The 15,153-nt window shown below is 48.2% G+C and overlaps 1 protein-coding gene across 1 annotated transcript in view; it reads right to left on the bottom strand.

Moving 5' to 3' along the window:
* The window catches only part of KDM3B (lysine demethylase 3B), a 1,181,011-nt gene that overhangs the window by 957,497 nt on the left and 208,361 nt on the right, over positions 1-15,153 (bottom strand). Inside the window, exon 5 of the mRNA XM_078652703.1 lies at positions 373-497. Within this exon, the coding sequence (XP_078508829.1) occupies positions 373-497 (125 nt within the window). The remainder of the gene's footprint in view (positions 1-372; positions 498-15,153) is intronic.

The raw sequence follows: 15,153 nt of genomic DNA on the forward strand, positions 1-15,153 counted from the left end.
ACGCGCAGGGGTACTGCTACGCAAAAGTTTCCGGATCCAGACTGACGCCTGGGGATATTCTAAGGTAAGGAATCTAATACTAACCTGTTTCTTTCAGATGAATACAGACACACACACACACAGAAAAAACACTTTCAGCCAGCCATCAAACACTACAAACGTGGCACTGTACAGGGAGTCTCATACCAAACTCCACACAACGTGTGTACGCAAAGTAAATGAATGGAGATATCCTCAACATGCCATGTCTAGTAGCTATTTTTAACCACATTCACTGGCTTCCATAAGGGGTGCGCAACGGCTCATTAAGGAAAGACTCAACGCATACTAAAGTATATGGCAAGGAATTCTGTGCAGGTGCTTGCATCATACCTCACTAATGGATATGTCCATGATACAGCTGGCAGGGTCCTGCTGGATAACTACCCCACTTAGCCAGGGCTCTGGCCCGTCTGTCTGGTACACCTTCACTCGCTGGCCATGGACATTGTAGGTACCTGCAAAGAAAAAAAAACTCATCAAATAAAACAGCCACCAGTAACTAGATCAGCATTTATGTTTCACAGGTGGAAATATATGTTGCAGGCCTTTAAGGAACCTGGCCACAACATGTCACTTAGAGGAAAGGTTGGTCCGGCAACCATAAGAATGCCGCAATGGCAACAGGCATAGTCAAGCAGGGACAACTGGCCGGGTGGGATGATGGAGGGATAACCACAATGGGGGCAATGTTCCAGGAGGGCACACTGCTGTCACACACATTTTGCAAAGACCAATGGCCTAATGGACACCCTATTTCTGCTACATGCTGGAGTAGCACACTAGGTAAAATGGGTGTGGACCACGGACGGGCAGGAACCACCAACAAATGAGCTAGTACATATGCTTCACTTAATGGGTAATGTGAGAAAGTGGCCCTATATATACTGGGCAATGAGGAAGTACAGTATAGAGTCCACCAACCTCAGAGGTATAACAGAGGTTAAAGTCAGGACTGACCTTACTCTCCAAAGTGGTAGCTTGGTCGAGCAGTAAGGCAGTACCAAAGGGCAGTGCACAGCATTTGTTGTACACACTTAGTAGGCAAAAGATTTCACACACTCAAAGACTGAACTCCAGGCCAATGGTTGTTATATCCAAAGATATAGTTTTGTTTTTAGAACCAGCAGGCATAAAAATATACTTTGCTAGGTATGAATACGTTCATGTAATTACTTTGGAAGGAAGCAATAAGGTATGTGAATACAATAGGCACAGGGGTTGCTGAAGGCAATACAAGTCTAGACACACTTTAGCATTGAGCTCAATGGATTATTATCATAAAAGTACAGTTAATTACAGTGTAGATTACTTTAGTAGTTCCAGGTCTAAATCTTAGATTCAGTCCTGGGGTCTAAGCTGAAACCAGATTAGCAAAAACATTTTAGTTACTGTAATGAATTCTCATGAATATAAAGCGGTTTTAAAAGTTCACACTTAAAAACTTTTCAATGTAAATCTGACACTGTTATTCAATGGGCGAAAATTCAAGTTGCAGGTAAAGAGCGATCACGTTACTTTTGTAATCCATCACTGGTCTCCTAGGGCCAGCACTGGGGTCTTAACTTAAAACAGGTAGGTAATTGTGTTTCAGTATTTCGTATGATTTTTAAAGAATATTTCAAGTTTTCAAAAGTATACACTTAGAAGAAATTTCATAGAAAAGCAGACAATGGGTTCCTATGGAGAAAATACAGATTACTAGTAAACCCGGTAAGGATTACTTTTGCGGTTCAGTACTGGGCTGAAAGGTACAGTACTGGCTTCTCCCCTGATCACAGGTGAGTACTTCGGAATTCGGCTGATTTTGTATGAAACTTTTCAGTTTTCAAAACTTCACACTTCGAAAATGTTCGAGTCAAAATTGGTCAATGTTATCCAATGGCAGGTAAGTGAGTTACCTGTCTCCAGGTGAGTACTTAGCTGGTGAAGTTATGGTTCTGGGCATAGACTCAGGGGTCCCCCAAGGTCAGGTAAGTAAAGTTGGTTCAGCCCCAGCAGCACAGGGCCGGGCGGGTGCAGAGGTAGTTAGGCCCAATGATATCCAATGAGGGAAAGGGGACTTCGGTTGGTGGCTGCTGGCTAGCAGGCCACGCGGCTGTGGGAGCTGGGCTCCTGGTCACTTGCTCAGGGCAAGCGGGGTGAGTAGGATAGGACAAAGGTGGCACAGCCAGCGGCACTCGGGTGGCTGGATGCAGGGTGCTTTTGAGCCTTCGGGCGCTCAATGTTATCCAATGGGAAAGGTCAAAAAGGAACATAGACTGCAGGCTCAGGGACAGAGACTCCAGTGGCGACCAGCACTTCGAGAGGTAAGTTTGGATATTGGAGCACAGGTAGGTACCCAAAGGGTGGCACAACAGGGAGCTGTAGGGCACCGGGTGCAAGGGTGTCTTCGGGTGTCGGAAAAGCTTACCCTCAGCTGGTCGCGGTTGGGGTTGCCCCTGGTTGTGAGTCTGCAGACGTCGTCTGGTTCGTCGAGGAGGATCTTTGGGCACTGGACTTCGGGTCCCAGTCGCCGGGGGGATGTCCTCATGGTCTTGGTTCGGTTGGGCCTGGCCCGGGCGGGTGCAAAGTGGACTGGTCCAGAGCTTCCTGGCTGGCACCAGGTGGGTTGTTGCAGCAGAGCCTCTGCTGATGGGCGTCCCAGTCTTTAAGAGGGTGAAGGCAGGCAGGTCCTTTGGGTGTCCCAAGGTTGCTGTCCGCAGGAGTCGCCGGGATTAGGCAGGAGCAGGTTCCAGGATCGACAGGCCTGTAGGGCTGGGGCCAAGTCAGTTGTTGTCGTCCTGTTAGCAGCTGCACGGCGGGTCTTCTTTTTGATCATCTTTCTTCTTTTCGTATCGGGATCTGAGGAAGGAAGGTTCAGGGAGCCCCTAAATACTGAATTTAGGGGCATTACAGGTAGGGCAAGGACAGGGACCAATGGGTCCCTGCCCTGGGGTGAGTGCACCCCCTAGCCTGCTCCTCTCCTGTGGGAGGGGGCAGGAGCCTAGCTGTGAAGGGGCAGGGCTCCCGATCTTCAAGATGGCCAGAGCCCGGGGTCGTGCTTCACCTAGTCTCCCCCACCTGAGGGGTGGGGTTGGCACAGGCTAGAAGACTCCCCTTCCTGACGTAGTTTTTCCCGCCAGTCTTCCCGCCAGAGTAGGGGGCAGGACTGGTGGGGGCTGGTTGTTGGGTACAGCAAATGGTCTGGAGAAGCTCACAGAGGCGGCATGCCTTTGAAGCTTCCCCCTGCCCATCCTGGGGGAGGAGACCTAGCACCTCGCCCAGGATGTGCATTGTTGCAGGCCCAGGAGAGCGAGGGCTCTAATAACCAGGTGTCCAGCAACATGTCTGCTATGTGGCAGCCTCTGCAGCCACTCAGCCAGACGTGGATCGTAGGTTAGGTTTTATGGGGGGCATCTCTAAGATGCCCTCTGGTGCATTTTACATTAACTCACACTGGCATCAGTGCAGGTTTAATGTGCTGAGAAGTTTGGTACCTAACTTGTCAGTCTTCAGTGTAGCCGTTATGGTGCTGTGGAGTTCGTAATGACACCCTCCCAGCACCATATACTCTTAAAGGCATCACTGCACTTACAGTGCCCAGGAATGGCCCTGGGTACTGTAGGGGCACAGGGCTCATGCACCTGGGCCCACACCACTGGCATAGGGCACCCAGCTGATGTATGCCAGGGCAGTGGGTTTGTGGGCATGGCACACAGGGATGTGTGCCATGTCGACTCTTTGTTTAGTTCTGTACCTAGGCACTCACCCTGCCAAGGCAGTGTGTGGGTACCAAGGTACATGGCCACTAAGGGTGGCACAATAAGTGCTGCAGCCCTTAGGGGTCTTCTCTGGTCACCATGCCCTGGGTATCATTTACTAGGGGCTGATAGGTGTCCAGAGATGCCAATTGGGTTCTGTTTCAACACAGTTTTAGGGAAGGAACACAGGCCTTGGGTACCTGGTTGGCAGGAGCCGAGGGCACACTCAGTCAAAGCACATCAGCAGTCAGAAAAAAGTTGTGGCATACCAATGCAAGTAAGATGGCACTTTCTCACAGTTAATGGTAGACATTTGACAAAATCCCTGTACACTGGAATCAGAGAGACAATGACCTTCCCGTTAGGGGCTCTACGAGCCAAATGGGATGCATACGTGGAAACAGCACTAACTGACAGAGTGGACAGCACTTCTAGCTTACCCGAAAGCATTATCACGCAATGTGCAATTCAAAGTCATCCAATACATGATCACGCAGAGGGCATACAACACTTCATAGGCTTCACAAGATGTTCCCCACAGCTGCATCTAACTGCCGGAGATGTATAGAGTCAGATAAAGGGTTTGCTCATATGCTAGGAGCCTGTTCAGCACTGACAAATTACTGGGCGCAGATACTGACAGACGTGGTAGGTGGGCGGACTTGGAATGCAGCAAAAAGCTGCATACTCTGGCTATATCCACACCCAAAGGGATAAGAGGTTCAGGCGCACTTTGCTGACTTAGAGTTAATACAAGCAAAAAGACATTACAAGGAGGTGGAAGACCGCAAGGCCACCAAAAATAGAGGTGTGGAAAGAGGAAGTGGAGCCTAGCCGAAAGCGCTGCAATAAGCAAAGAGGAACAGCGAGTGCAGAGAAAAATACGAATTGAAATGGCATGGGATATGCTGTAGGATGCCTTTAAAGCATGGGACGGGACTGCATAAGTGGCAGCAGACTATGAATGACAGCGTAGGTACTGGCACTGAACACCCATATTGCTCCACGCACCACAGTGAAGCCAATACATGACTCAGACACAGGAGTCAGGAGCACAAATAGCATGTACGCGATGACCTAGGAACGAGACGTTGAACATAGAAATTAGTTGCTTTCTAATGTTTTTCTTATCACACATGCAATACATGCTTACTCTGTATACCAAAGCAGATAACAAATATGATGCCCAGTTAGTTAACTGCAGGATGGGAGGGAGGGATCCCGGGGTTGTTGGATTGAGACTGATCGCAATATGTACCTCTTGTTAAAATTATTGAATAGGATTAACAAACGTAGCGTGAAAATACAACACGTATGGAATACGCTGAGTAAATACAGGCACTGTAGCCAGGAGATGGGGACTGTATAGTAAGTTGATAACTAATAACTGCGTAACGATAACTGCACATGTATGCTTATGTATCGCAACAGGTGCTAATTGTACAAATATATGGCCACTTGAAAAACCCAATAAAGTTTGTTTATAAAAAAAAAAAAAAAAAGAATGCCGAGATGGCAGAAGGGAAACCCTCAACTGTGCCCAGATCAAAGCCCCGTTCGGTCAAGAACAATGCAAACAAGAGAATTTTTGATAAAGGTGTAGAAAGTGAGTCACACCATGACACAAACTTGTCCCAACAGCAGGATTATACCGGCTTGGTGGGGGGATGCCTGGCTGTCGGAATACCACTACAGACTTCGGGAGGAAGGTTTAAAGCCGTCAACTGTCGCCGCTCAATCACCACACATGATGGGTGTACAGTTCCAGGTGCAGAGCGCTCACCTGTTGCTACAACAGAAGATCCTCTCGAAGAGGCAGCCTGGCTGGAGGACCAATGGTCATGCTATACAGCTCAGGATACCAGACTGAGCCCAATACAGAGCCACAAAAATTACTTGAGCCCGGTCTTCCTGATCCTCTTGTGAACTCTGTGCAACAGTGGTATTGGCAGAAAGGCTTATAGGAGGCAGGCGCTCCACTAGAGACTAAAAGTGCCTCCAAGCGAAAGTCGCCTTGGAAACTCCAGCGTGCAAACCTGATGACATCAGTGGCTTCTCGACTGTGGCAAAGTAATCTAAAAGTGCTCAAAATATCCTTTGAGAAATTTTTCGAAGGAACACAAAAGAACGTCTTACAGTGCATGGACGATGGCAATAAGTCATTAAACATACCCAGTAAGATACAATGGCACTTGTAGTGGGAGTCCGTTTTATCATGAAAGGCAAATTGGACAGTCTTGAGAACGCTATTCTTTTTTTATCTATTTTTTTGTATTGCATTTGTTATGTCGGTGCATTCGTGATTTTATTTAATAAGATTTTTAAATATATTAACATTAAAATAATACAATTAAAGCCCTGCATTTGTTTTTCAAATTCCCGTGGTACTGAATTAGATTGATTGATGTCATTGTGTCCAAGTGTCTAGAATCATTTATCAAGGGGAATTTTAAGCACTTTTGGTCTACAGAACCCTGTCCCCTCGGTTTAATGGGCATCTGTCAGCATTTTTGGCTAACCGATCTAAACAAGGCTATCCCCACTGCTGTAAGAGACCTTGCACCACATTTAGGTGGAGACCACATTCGCGATACGCTAAGAATCTGCGGCTAAGTTTGTGCACTCCAGCGTTCAGAGAGACCGCCTGGTGTTGAACCACCAGGGCATGCCCTGACATTCCAACTATGTCCAAACATTGTATTGTATTGTATTGTAATTGCATTTATATAGCGCTTACTACCCCTGACGAGGCGTCGAAGCGCTTTTTCGGCGGGTAGCACGCTACTCCGGGACCCACAGAGGATTAGTGTTGAATTAGTATAGTGAAACATGCAAGTACATTTTAAGTGGTGGATAAGTTAATCAGTTATTTGGATTTGGAATGATAGCAGAAGGATAGAGTAGGACAAAGGTTCGTATTTATTTATCGCTCGCTTGTTGACGCATGCTATTCAGGGAGCCTATAGAGGATTAGTGGTGAATTAATATGGTGAAATATGAGGTAATTTCAGTGATGGATATTAGTCTGTTACTTGGAGTGAGAAGGATAGCGGATGGATAAAAGGGGAAGAAAGATTTGCATTCATATAGCACTTGTTACCCCTGATGGGCGTTGAAGCGCTTTTCTGGCGAGTAGCACGCCACTCCGGAACCCATAAAGGATTAGTGTTGAAAATTAGTATAGTATAAATATGAAGTAATTTGAGTAGTAGATATGTTATTCAGTTATTTAGGCCGTATATTAGTATAGTTGAATATGGAATTTGAGAAGTGAAACATGTTAGTCTGTTAATTTTTATTGAAAAAAGGATAGTGGAGGGATCAAAGAGTAAAAGAGAATAAGGGCAGCATTTCTGGCCCTAGTCCCGACCAGGCTCGAACAGGCCCAAACAGGCAACTACCCTTGTCCTCTACACCCTTAGCCTCGACGCCCGGGCTGAGACGCCCTAAGCCTGGCCTTTTTTGTAGCCCTAGTAATCAGGTGACCCCTTCAGCCAATGGGAACCCTAGCCCTAACACTATCCAATCACAACACTAGCCCTAGCATCTAGAACCAATAGGAGACCAGGACCTTGCAGCCAATCTTAACCCTAGTCCAAGTATCCATTCATTTCAAAAACCCTGATCTCTACGTCCAATAAAGGACCTAGCCCCATCAGTAGTCCCAACCCAAGTCAAAGCAGCCACTGGTACAGGTAGCCCTAGTCCCTACTTCCAATAGAAAGCCTAACCCTACTCTTAGTCCCACAACTGGTCCAACAACCAATCACACCAGAAACCCTAATCACTACTTCCAATTAAAGCTCTAACCCTAGCCCTAGTCCCAACCGTGCAATGATAGAATCACAGACCGAGAAACCAATCAGAACCCTCAAATACCCAACCAATGAGGACATTAACCCTAACCCAATAGAAATACCTGGTACAACCACCAATCAGTGTACACATGTGCCAACCACTAGCACACCATATAAGGTCCCAGCAACCTCAGACAAGGTTTGCTGGCCAGGGAGTTGGAAGCTGTTTGCTCCTGTTCAGAATCTCCTAGGAGACAGACAGGCTCAATCCACAAATTTGGACTTCAGCAGGTAAAGGCTTCACTAACTCGAAATCTAACAATACTGATAGAATAAAGCTTTACTCCCCCTGCTGGCCAAAAAACGAAGTGCACAGGCCCCAGTAAATACAGTTTCAACAGCTCACATAAGCACCCTCTGATGTAGAAAATCCCTGTTGCTGGGAGGGGGGGAGGGGGGGGGGAGGGGGGAGGCAGGGGGGCTGGCCTCACTGGCTTGTGAACACAAAATGGAGGCTGGGGGTGCACTGTTTGAGCACACAGGCCTAAGCACAGAGCAAAGGAGAAATTTGGAGGGAAAACTGATTTGTCACCAAGGAATTAGAGGGGCAAACTACAGAGGTTGGACTGCAAATCCCACAATTCAACACACTAAATGAAGGCAATCATGGGCAGGGAAAACCACACATTTAAAACACAACACAGGTGATAAAATATGCAATTACAGGCAGGCTAAAACTACAAATTTTAAACTGTAACAACCACAGGCATAGATAGTAAGCACAGAAAGTGAAAATCGTTTTTTAAACAGCTTTTTGTCTTGGGAAGAGACAGCACTAGTCTGTCTCCTTACCACTTCCTGGACTCTGCTCACTGCAATCTGGGCCACATGTAGGCTGCAACTCACAAGATGGAGGAGAATGATTTGGGGGTGCACCCAGCAAGGCCTTAGGGGCCTGGGCTGGTGTGAGGGGAGGGCTCAGACTTGCCTGGTAGCTGAATAGCCAATGGTCTGCTGGCCTGGGGGCGGGGTTTGGGGAGCTGCTTGCTCCTGTTCAGAATCTCCTAGGATACAGACAGGCTCAATCCACAAATTTGGACTTCAGCAGGTAAAGGCTTCACTAACTCGAAATCTAACAATACTGATTGAATAAAGCTTTACTCCCCCTGCTTGCCAAAAAACATGAAGGGTCCATGACCCAACACCACCCACTTTATTGCAATGCCAAATGGCGGTTGTAATGACCATGAACACTGGTAGTGCAGAGTGCCAGGACACTCCTCGGAGTAACAGTGTGCTTTGGAAATGCCTTTTACAAATAAATAACATTCAACATTATTAGCACTGAGACAAGAGTCCTCCGCATCAATTTGTTTAGGAATAAATGGTATAGGAAGGAACTGCGCCTGCAGTTTACTCTGGCAGCTCAGAATTGACAATAAGAAAGAAAGTTTTTATTGGCAGAAGCCCTAGGGCACTAATATGCACTGGCTCAACTGGTGTGCATATGAGCAAATTGAGATCATACTGTGGCATGATAAAAGGTTTTGGCGGATTCATGCAAGTCAACCCTTTCAAAAAGTGTATCACTACAGGTGATTGAAAAGAGAAGACTGATCTGGCAAACAAAGAAAAGGCAAAATGGCGGACATGCAACCTTTAACTGAGTCCACTCCTAGACCCTGCACAGTCAATCACAAAACAATCAATACATTCGGTTTGGCCTTCAAAGAAATAAGATGATAGGTCCCAGACTAGACTACAAATTTCTTCCAGCATCTAATGTAAAGTGATTTCGTTGAACGAAATCTGCCTGGAAGAATGACATGAATTACTGCAGTGGGCAAATTAAAGGAACAGAGCTGCCACTCAAACTCCACGCAGGAGATCCTCCCGAATGGGTAAGTGGAGAAAAGGGCAAATATTGAGGCTGAAGAGCACTGGATGCCTCCCCCTACTGGCCCAATCTTGGGCTAAAGATAACAAGAACCCAGTACATCTTCAACACTTGAGGAAAGAGAGGTAACAGTGGAAATAGGTACAGAAGACGTGTGCCATCGCACATTGAATCTGTGTCACAGTAACTCTCCTGGAAGTACTTCTAGAGAGAATATGTTTTGACACTGCACATTTTCAGCAGTGATCTAGAGATCTAACACTTTTTGAAGAGGTCTAGTGCCACTCTGGATGAAGACTCCATTAGTAGTCCGCAAGGCATTCGGGGATTCAGTCAGGTGGTTTGTCACTAAAATGTTCAGCTACTGGTCTACCCATCTCCATAAGCTCAAGACCTTCAATCACAAGATCCGACTCTGCCCTGCTTGGTGAAGTATCACATGGCAGTCATGTTGTCCGTGACAACCTGCATCAGTCTCCCTCTTGATGTTTCGCAGGAACACATTCAGGGGCAGCTGGACAGCACAAAGCTTCATAAGGCTGAGATTCAGCTGGTGCTCCACTGGAGAAAGGTCTCCGATTGCCACAACTCTACAATGATCCTCCCCCAACCCGGCAGTGACATACCCACCACAACCATGAAGTCTGGATGGGGAAGGGAGCGTGGCCTACCACAGGTCATGTTGGTGTTTGGTTACCACCACATAAGAACCAAAGCCACCTTCTGAGAGAGCTGGAGGGAGTCTAAAAAGACAGCTTTCTGTGTTGGGCACAATGAAACCTGTGATTCTATTGCATGTTCCACATATGCCATCTGGTGTACGGTTCAAGGAGGGTCCACCAGACTAGAAGTATAAGAAGACTCAAAAGCATCCTTAACCAGACTGAGTTCAAAACATCAGGATAAAATCCTGAATCTGCTATACTTGCTGCAATGATTTTAAAATTATTTGGATAGTCAGTATCTAGGATGACCGCTGTGACAGGAAGTCTGTCTGCCTCCGATAGGAATTTTGCTCACTGATGGAAAGGAGGTCAAAATAGCCATCATCATCCAGAGGTGATCTACAACTGACTGACTGCGGCGAGCCGATCATGGGCAGCCAGTCATCGAGGTACAGGAATACATGTACTTCCAACCTTCGAAGGGCTGAGACGTCCATCATTACTTTAACACCAGAGGAGTCGCGGTGAGGCATAAAGACATAGCACATTGGCAGTGATCTAATCTCATCCTGAACAGAAGGTAGCACCTGTGAGACTGCTCAATGGATATACGAAAACAGGGTCCTGCAAGTCCAATGAAGCCATCCATTCTGAAGGATTCAGATGAGAAAGGATATGTGTCAGAGTGAGTATTTTGAAATTGTCCTTCCCAAAAAATGTATTAATTGTTTAGAGGTCTAGTACAGGTCTGAGTTCTTTGTCTTTCAGCACAAAGAATTAATGAGTAGCACCCTTTTCCAAGACCACTGCTATATCAAAGTCACATTGACAAGCAGGAGGTTAACTTCCTGCATTATGACTAAAGAAGGGTATGCCAAAATCTAAGCTGGCAATAGAGCTGGGGAATATGACATGGGGAGGAAGTGGACTACCTACAAAGCCTCTCGGTCTAATGTAGATTTATAGCTGGGAGGAACGGTCGGATCCGGCACTGTACTGGATGACGCTGGGTCTTTAAAGGCAAAGCAGCTTGAGTGCCACTCTAGCAGGTAGGTAGAAAAATGGTAGCCTTGGTAGTACGTTGCCCTCAAGGACCTAAGGGATGTAAGTGGGATCCCTGACCAAGAACTCAAAGGGGGGGGGGTCCTGTTGTTGCGGAGTTGGGCATTGCTTCAGCTGAGGCCCCTTACAAAACTACATAAGAGATCAAAACAGCTAGGGATACTGCAGCATGAGTGCTGAAAGGCCAAGGGTGCATGCTGGGGCTTTTTTTTTTAAAAGAGCTCCAAGGGAGAGTCTGCTTCATCCCCAAATCAAAGGGTACTGTCAAATTGAATGTCCATCAGTGAAGCCTGAACATCACTGGAAACTCCTGTGGATTTTATCCATGTGTGATGCCGAAGCACCATGTTGGTACTGGTTGCCCCAACGCCTAGCCAAAATGTCAGTCGTGTCCAGAGCAGACAATGTATTTGACCGTGTCTTGTCCATCTCGTATTATTTACTCTAAATTGGCATAAAACCGGGAGTGGCCAAGCGTCGGTCCGAGATGGGACCGCCTAGGACCTCTTCTCCTAGGAGACAGTCTCCCTGGCACCTATATCCTGCTAGCAATCGTGTTTCAGTGGTTCCCCAAAAGAAAATTGCCAACTGGCTGAGCAGACTGAAGCGAATTCGAACTCCGTATACCGCCCAGTACCGGAAATAAGGGCCCCGTCAGTTTGGGCCTCGACGAACATCGTACGCCGAGGGATAAAGTGCTGTGACCGCCAAAAAAGCGTGGACCTAGGCCGGCTGATCGGAAGTCACCGGTCAGAGTGCTCGCTCGCATCGTGACGCCTGGTTGCGGTACCTCTGGCGGATGTATCGATGCTAGGGTGAGGCCCCCCTTTGAGCCTTGTGTGGATGTGGCTGCGCCGGCTGGTGTGTGCTGGGGACGAGACCGCCTGCCTGGGGAGCCCCTCGCACCGCGGACTGACTTGATCTGGGCGTGGAGGTGGCGCGACGCAGCGTGTCTCCACAGCGGCCCTGTGATATCAGCCGGCGAGGTGCACCCATAGGCGAAGAAGTGCGCTCCTCGCTGCCCACAAGCACCTGTGGGCTTGCAACTGCTGGGTACGTGGAAGCCAGCACCGCTGGTCTTCCCCAAAGAGCCGGCGCACAGAGCAGACGGTGCGGTCCCCCCTGCAAGCTGGGATCCAGCCGACCCACCCTTCTGGATGAGCAGATGCTGGTGTGATGCCACCTCGCCGAGTTGCAGCGCGAGACAACACGCACCAATGCCCTTGCCTCCCTGCTGATGATCACCGCCTATTGAATAACATTGTCACCTTGTCCTGGTATACTATTCGCCCTAGGCCGTGTTATAGTGGCTGCAGTGAGACTGATTTCTGGTGGTGTGGTGCAGTGTCGCTTATTCATTGGTTGGTCTACGACAAAGTGTGCCGCACACCTCTTGCGCCCTCCGTAACAGACCTTGGTATCAGAGTGGTTTCTTCATTCCCACATCTTCCCTCCATACCGGCGAAGAGACACCCAGCTGAGTTACGGCCGGTGAGTCTGGGGGCTTATAAACACAATGGCTGGGAGACAGGACGCAGACCAGGGCCCTGCCCGGGGTCCCAGAAACTCGAAGTAAATTCAGTCAAACAAACTTGACTGGTACACCCTTCCCAAGAGTTCACCGTCTGACCTGTGCCATATTCCTAAAGCAGTGGAAGACCCTGAGAACGCCACCCCAGACCTAACACTGCAAGACGTCCTGGCAGCCATCAACAGAGTCAAATCATCCCTGGAACACGAAAGGGACACAATCTCCATTGACGTGAACCTCATTCGAGCTGACCTCATGAAAATGAATGAAAAAGTCAAAACCCTGGAGATAAAGACAGCCTGACAGAAGACATATCCCTGCTTCAACAAGAAGTGCGAGATCTCAAATCCTCCTGTGAGGCGGGCGAACCAAACTGGAAGACTATGAAGGTCGCTCCCGGCGCAACAATGTCCGCATTTAGGAGTGCCTGAAAAATCAGATGGGCCCACGCCGGATTTGTTTGTAGAGGACCTCATCTTGAACCACCTCAAACCTAAAGGACTGGGGACATTTTTCACCATTGAGTGCGCACAGAGTCCCAGGCGGAAGACTTAAGCCTGGTGTGCCGCCACGCCCACTAATTTCCTGCGTCCTGAATTTTAGGGACAGGGGCGCGATCCTTCAGCATGCGAGATCGCACCCCCTCTACACTATGAGAATGCCATTCTAACCTTTTTCCCAGACTTTAAGCAGTTGGTGCAGAGACAGCATCAACTTTCATGGCGGTCAAGAAGAAGCTCGGGGATAAGGGACTTAAATACGCTATGATGTTCCCAGCTCACCTTCGGGTGGAATCTGGGGGACGGGCATGGTTCTTTGACAATCCAGAGGTGGTTTCGGACTGGCTGGACAGCAGAGTTGACAGTGGCCCCGGAGGGGGGGGAACAGGGACGGCGATTCGGAGTTGCAGGACCAAGGCTAAGAGGCGCTGGGTGACTCCGTCGTTCACATGACCTTGCTCAGATAACGGGACCCAGGGGCCTCACAGCTGGACAAATCCTCACCAGGTTCCATCTTACACCGGAGAAGCCTCAAAGACGGCCTAATTGGGGACAATTGATTTAAAGGTGTGTTGGGGGGACGGGGAGATGGGGTTAGTTTTCCTCCTCTAGTCTACATTTAGTTGTTTCTTAGTATTAGAAATTGGGCGTCAGGCACTCTGCCAGTTTGGTATGGGCAGTTATAAGTCTAGAGGGCAGGGAGGGGGGCTGTTGGATGGGGGTTTTAGGGTTTTTTTGTTAGTTATTTCTCATCTACACAGAATCTCATGTATAGGAAAGACACAAAATATTTACTACTTCACCAATGCACACACACTGGGATAAAAGCATTAAAATATTGAGTTGGAACGTCAATAGGTTTGGGGACAAAATTAAGCGGAGTACTGTTCTGCAGATTATAGAGGGAAAAAGGGCCCTGATGTGGTGCTCCTTCAGGAGAGACACCTGGTGGGTCACTCCTGCAGAGCGATTAACCGGTGCGGGTATAAATTGGTGGCGCAGGCAGGATTCACAACTGGATCCAAAGGAGTGGGCATTATGGTTAGGAACACTTTCCCTATCAGCGTAGACTCCACCTGGACCGACATTAGGGGTAGATATGTAGGCATCACTGGGTACTGGGAGGGACGGGTCCTCACATTGTTGTCTGTCTAAACTCCACCTGGCCTCCAAATGGCTACGTTCCAAGATCTACGTACTACCCTTCTCTCTATTCCGGAGGGGATGCGGGTACTGGGGGGGGCGACTAATTCTGTATGCTCGGTGGGATGGACAGACACCCTCCTCGTGAGTTGGGGCCCACCTTCAGCTGGTTGCCTGGCTTCCTCGAGGCCATGGGACTTAAGATACCTGGCAAACGTGCAACCCAGAATCAAAGCAATACACATTCCACTCCGGAGCCCACCACAGTTTCTCCCGCCTTGATTATATCTTGGTTCCCAGCTCTCAAACCTGACACATTGACGAGGTCCGACACTTAACGAGGGGCATATCGGATCACTCACCACTATGGGCATATATTCTTCTAGATCATATCCGTGTGGGTAGGATCAGACCCATTATCCCCTTGCATCTTCTTAACCACCGAAATACATAAGGGTCTTTTAGCCACAACAGACAACTATTTAAAAGAGAATGTGAGTACCATGACCTCTGGCCAAACGCTCTGGGAGGCCTTTAAGACGGTAATCAGGGGAGAAGCACTGGCCTTAATATCGGGTCACAAACGGGAGCTGCGGTAGGTAGAGTGACAGAGGATGTAATTCATAGACTTGAGGGGGAACTGGAGGGGCAAGACTCTCCAGAGACGCTCCATCTACTGCAACTCAAACAGGAGGAATATAAAGCTATTGTCACAGACACAGCTCGATCTCTGGAGAGAGAGAGAAACTTGGGAGAATTTATGACCTGGGAGACAA

Source organism: Lissotriton helveticus, chromosome 7 (assembly GCF_964261635.1).
Source record: "Lissotriton helveticus chromosome 7, aLisHel1.1, whole genome shotgun sequence".
NCBI lineage: Eukaryota > Metazoa > Chordata > Amphibia > Caudata > Salamandridae > Lissotriton > Lissotriton helveticus.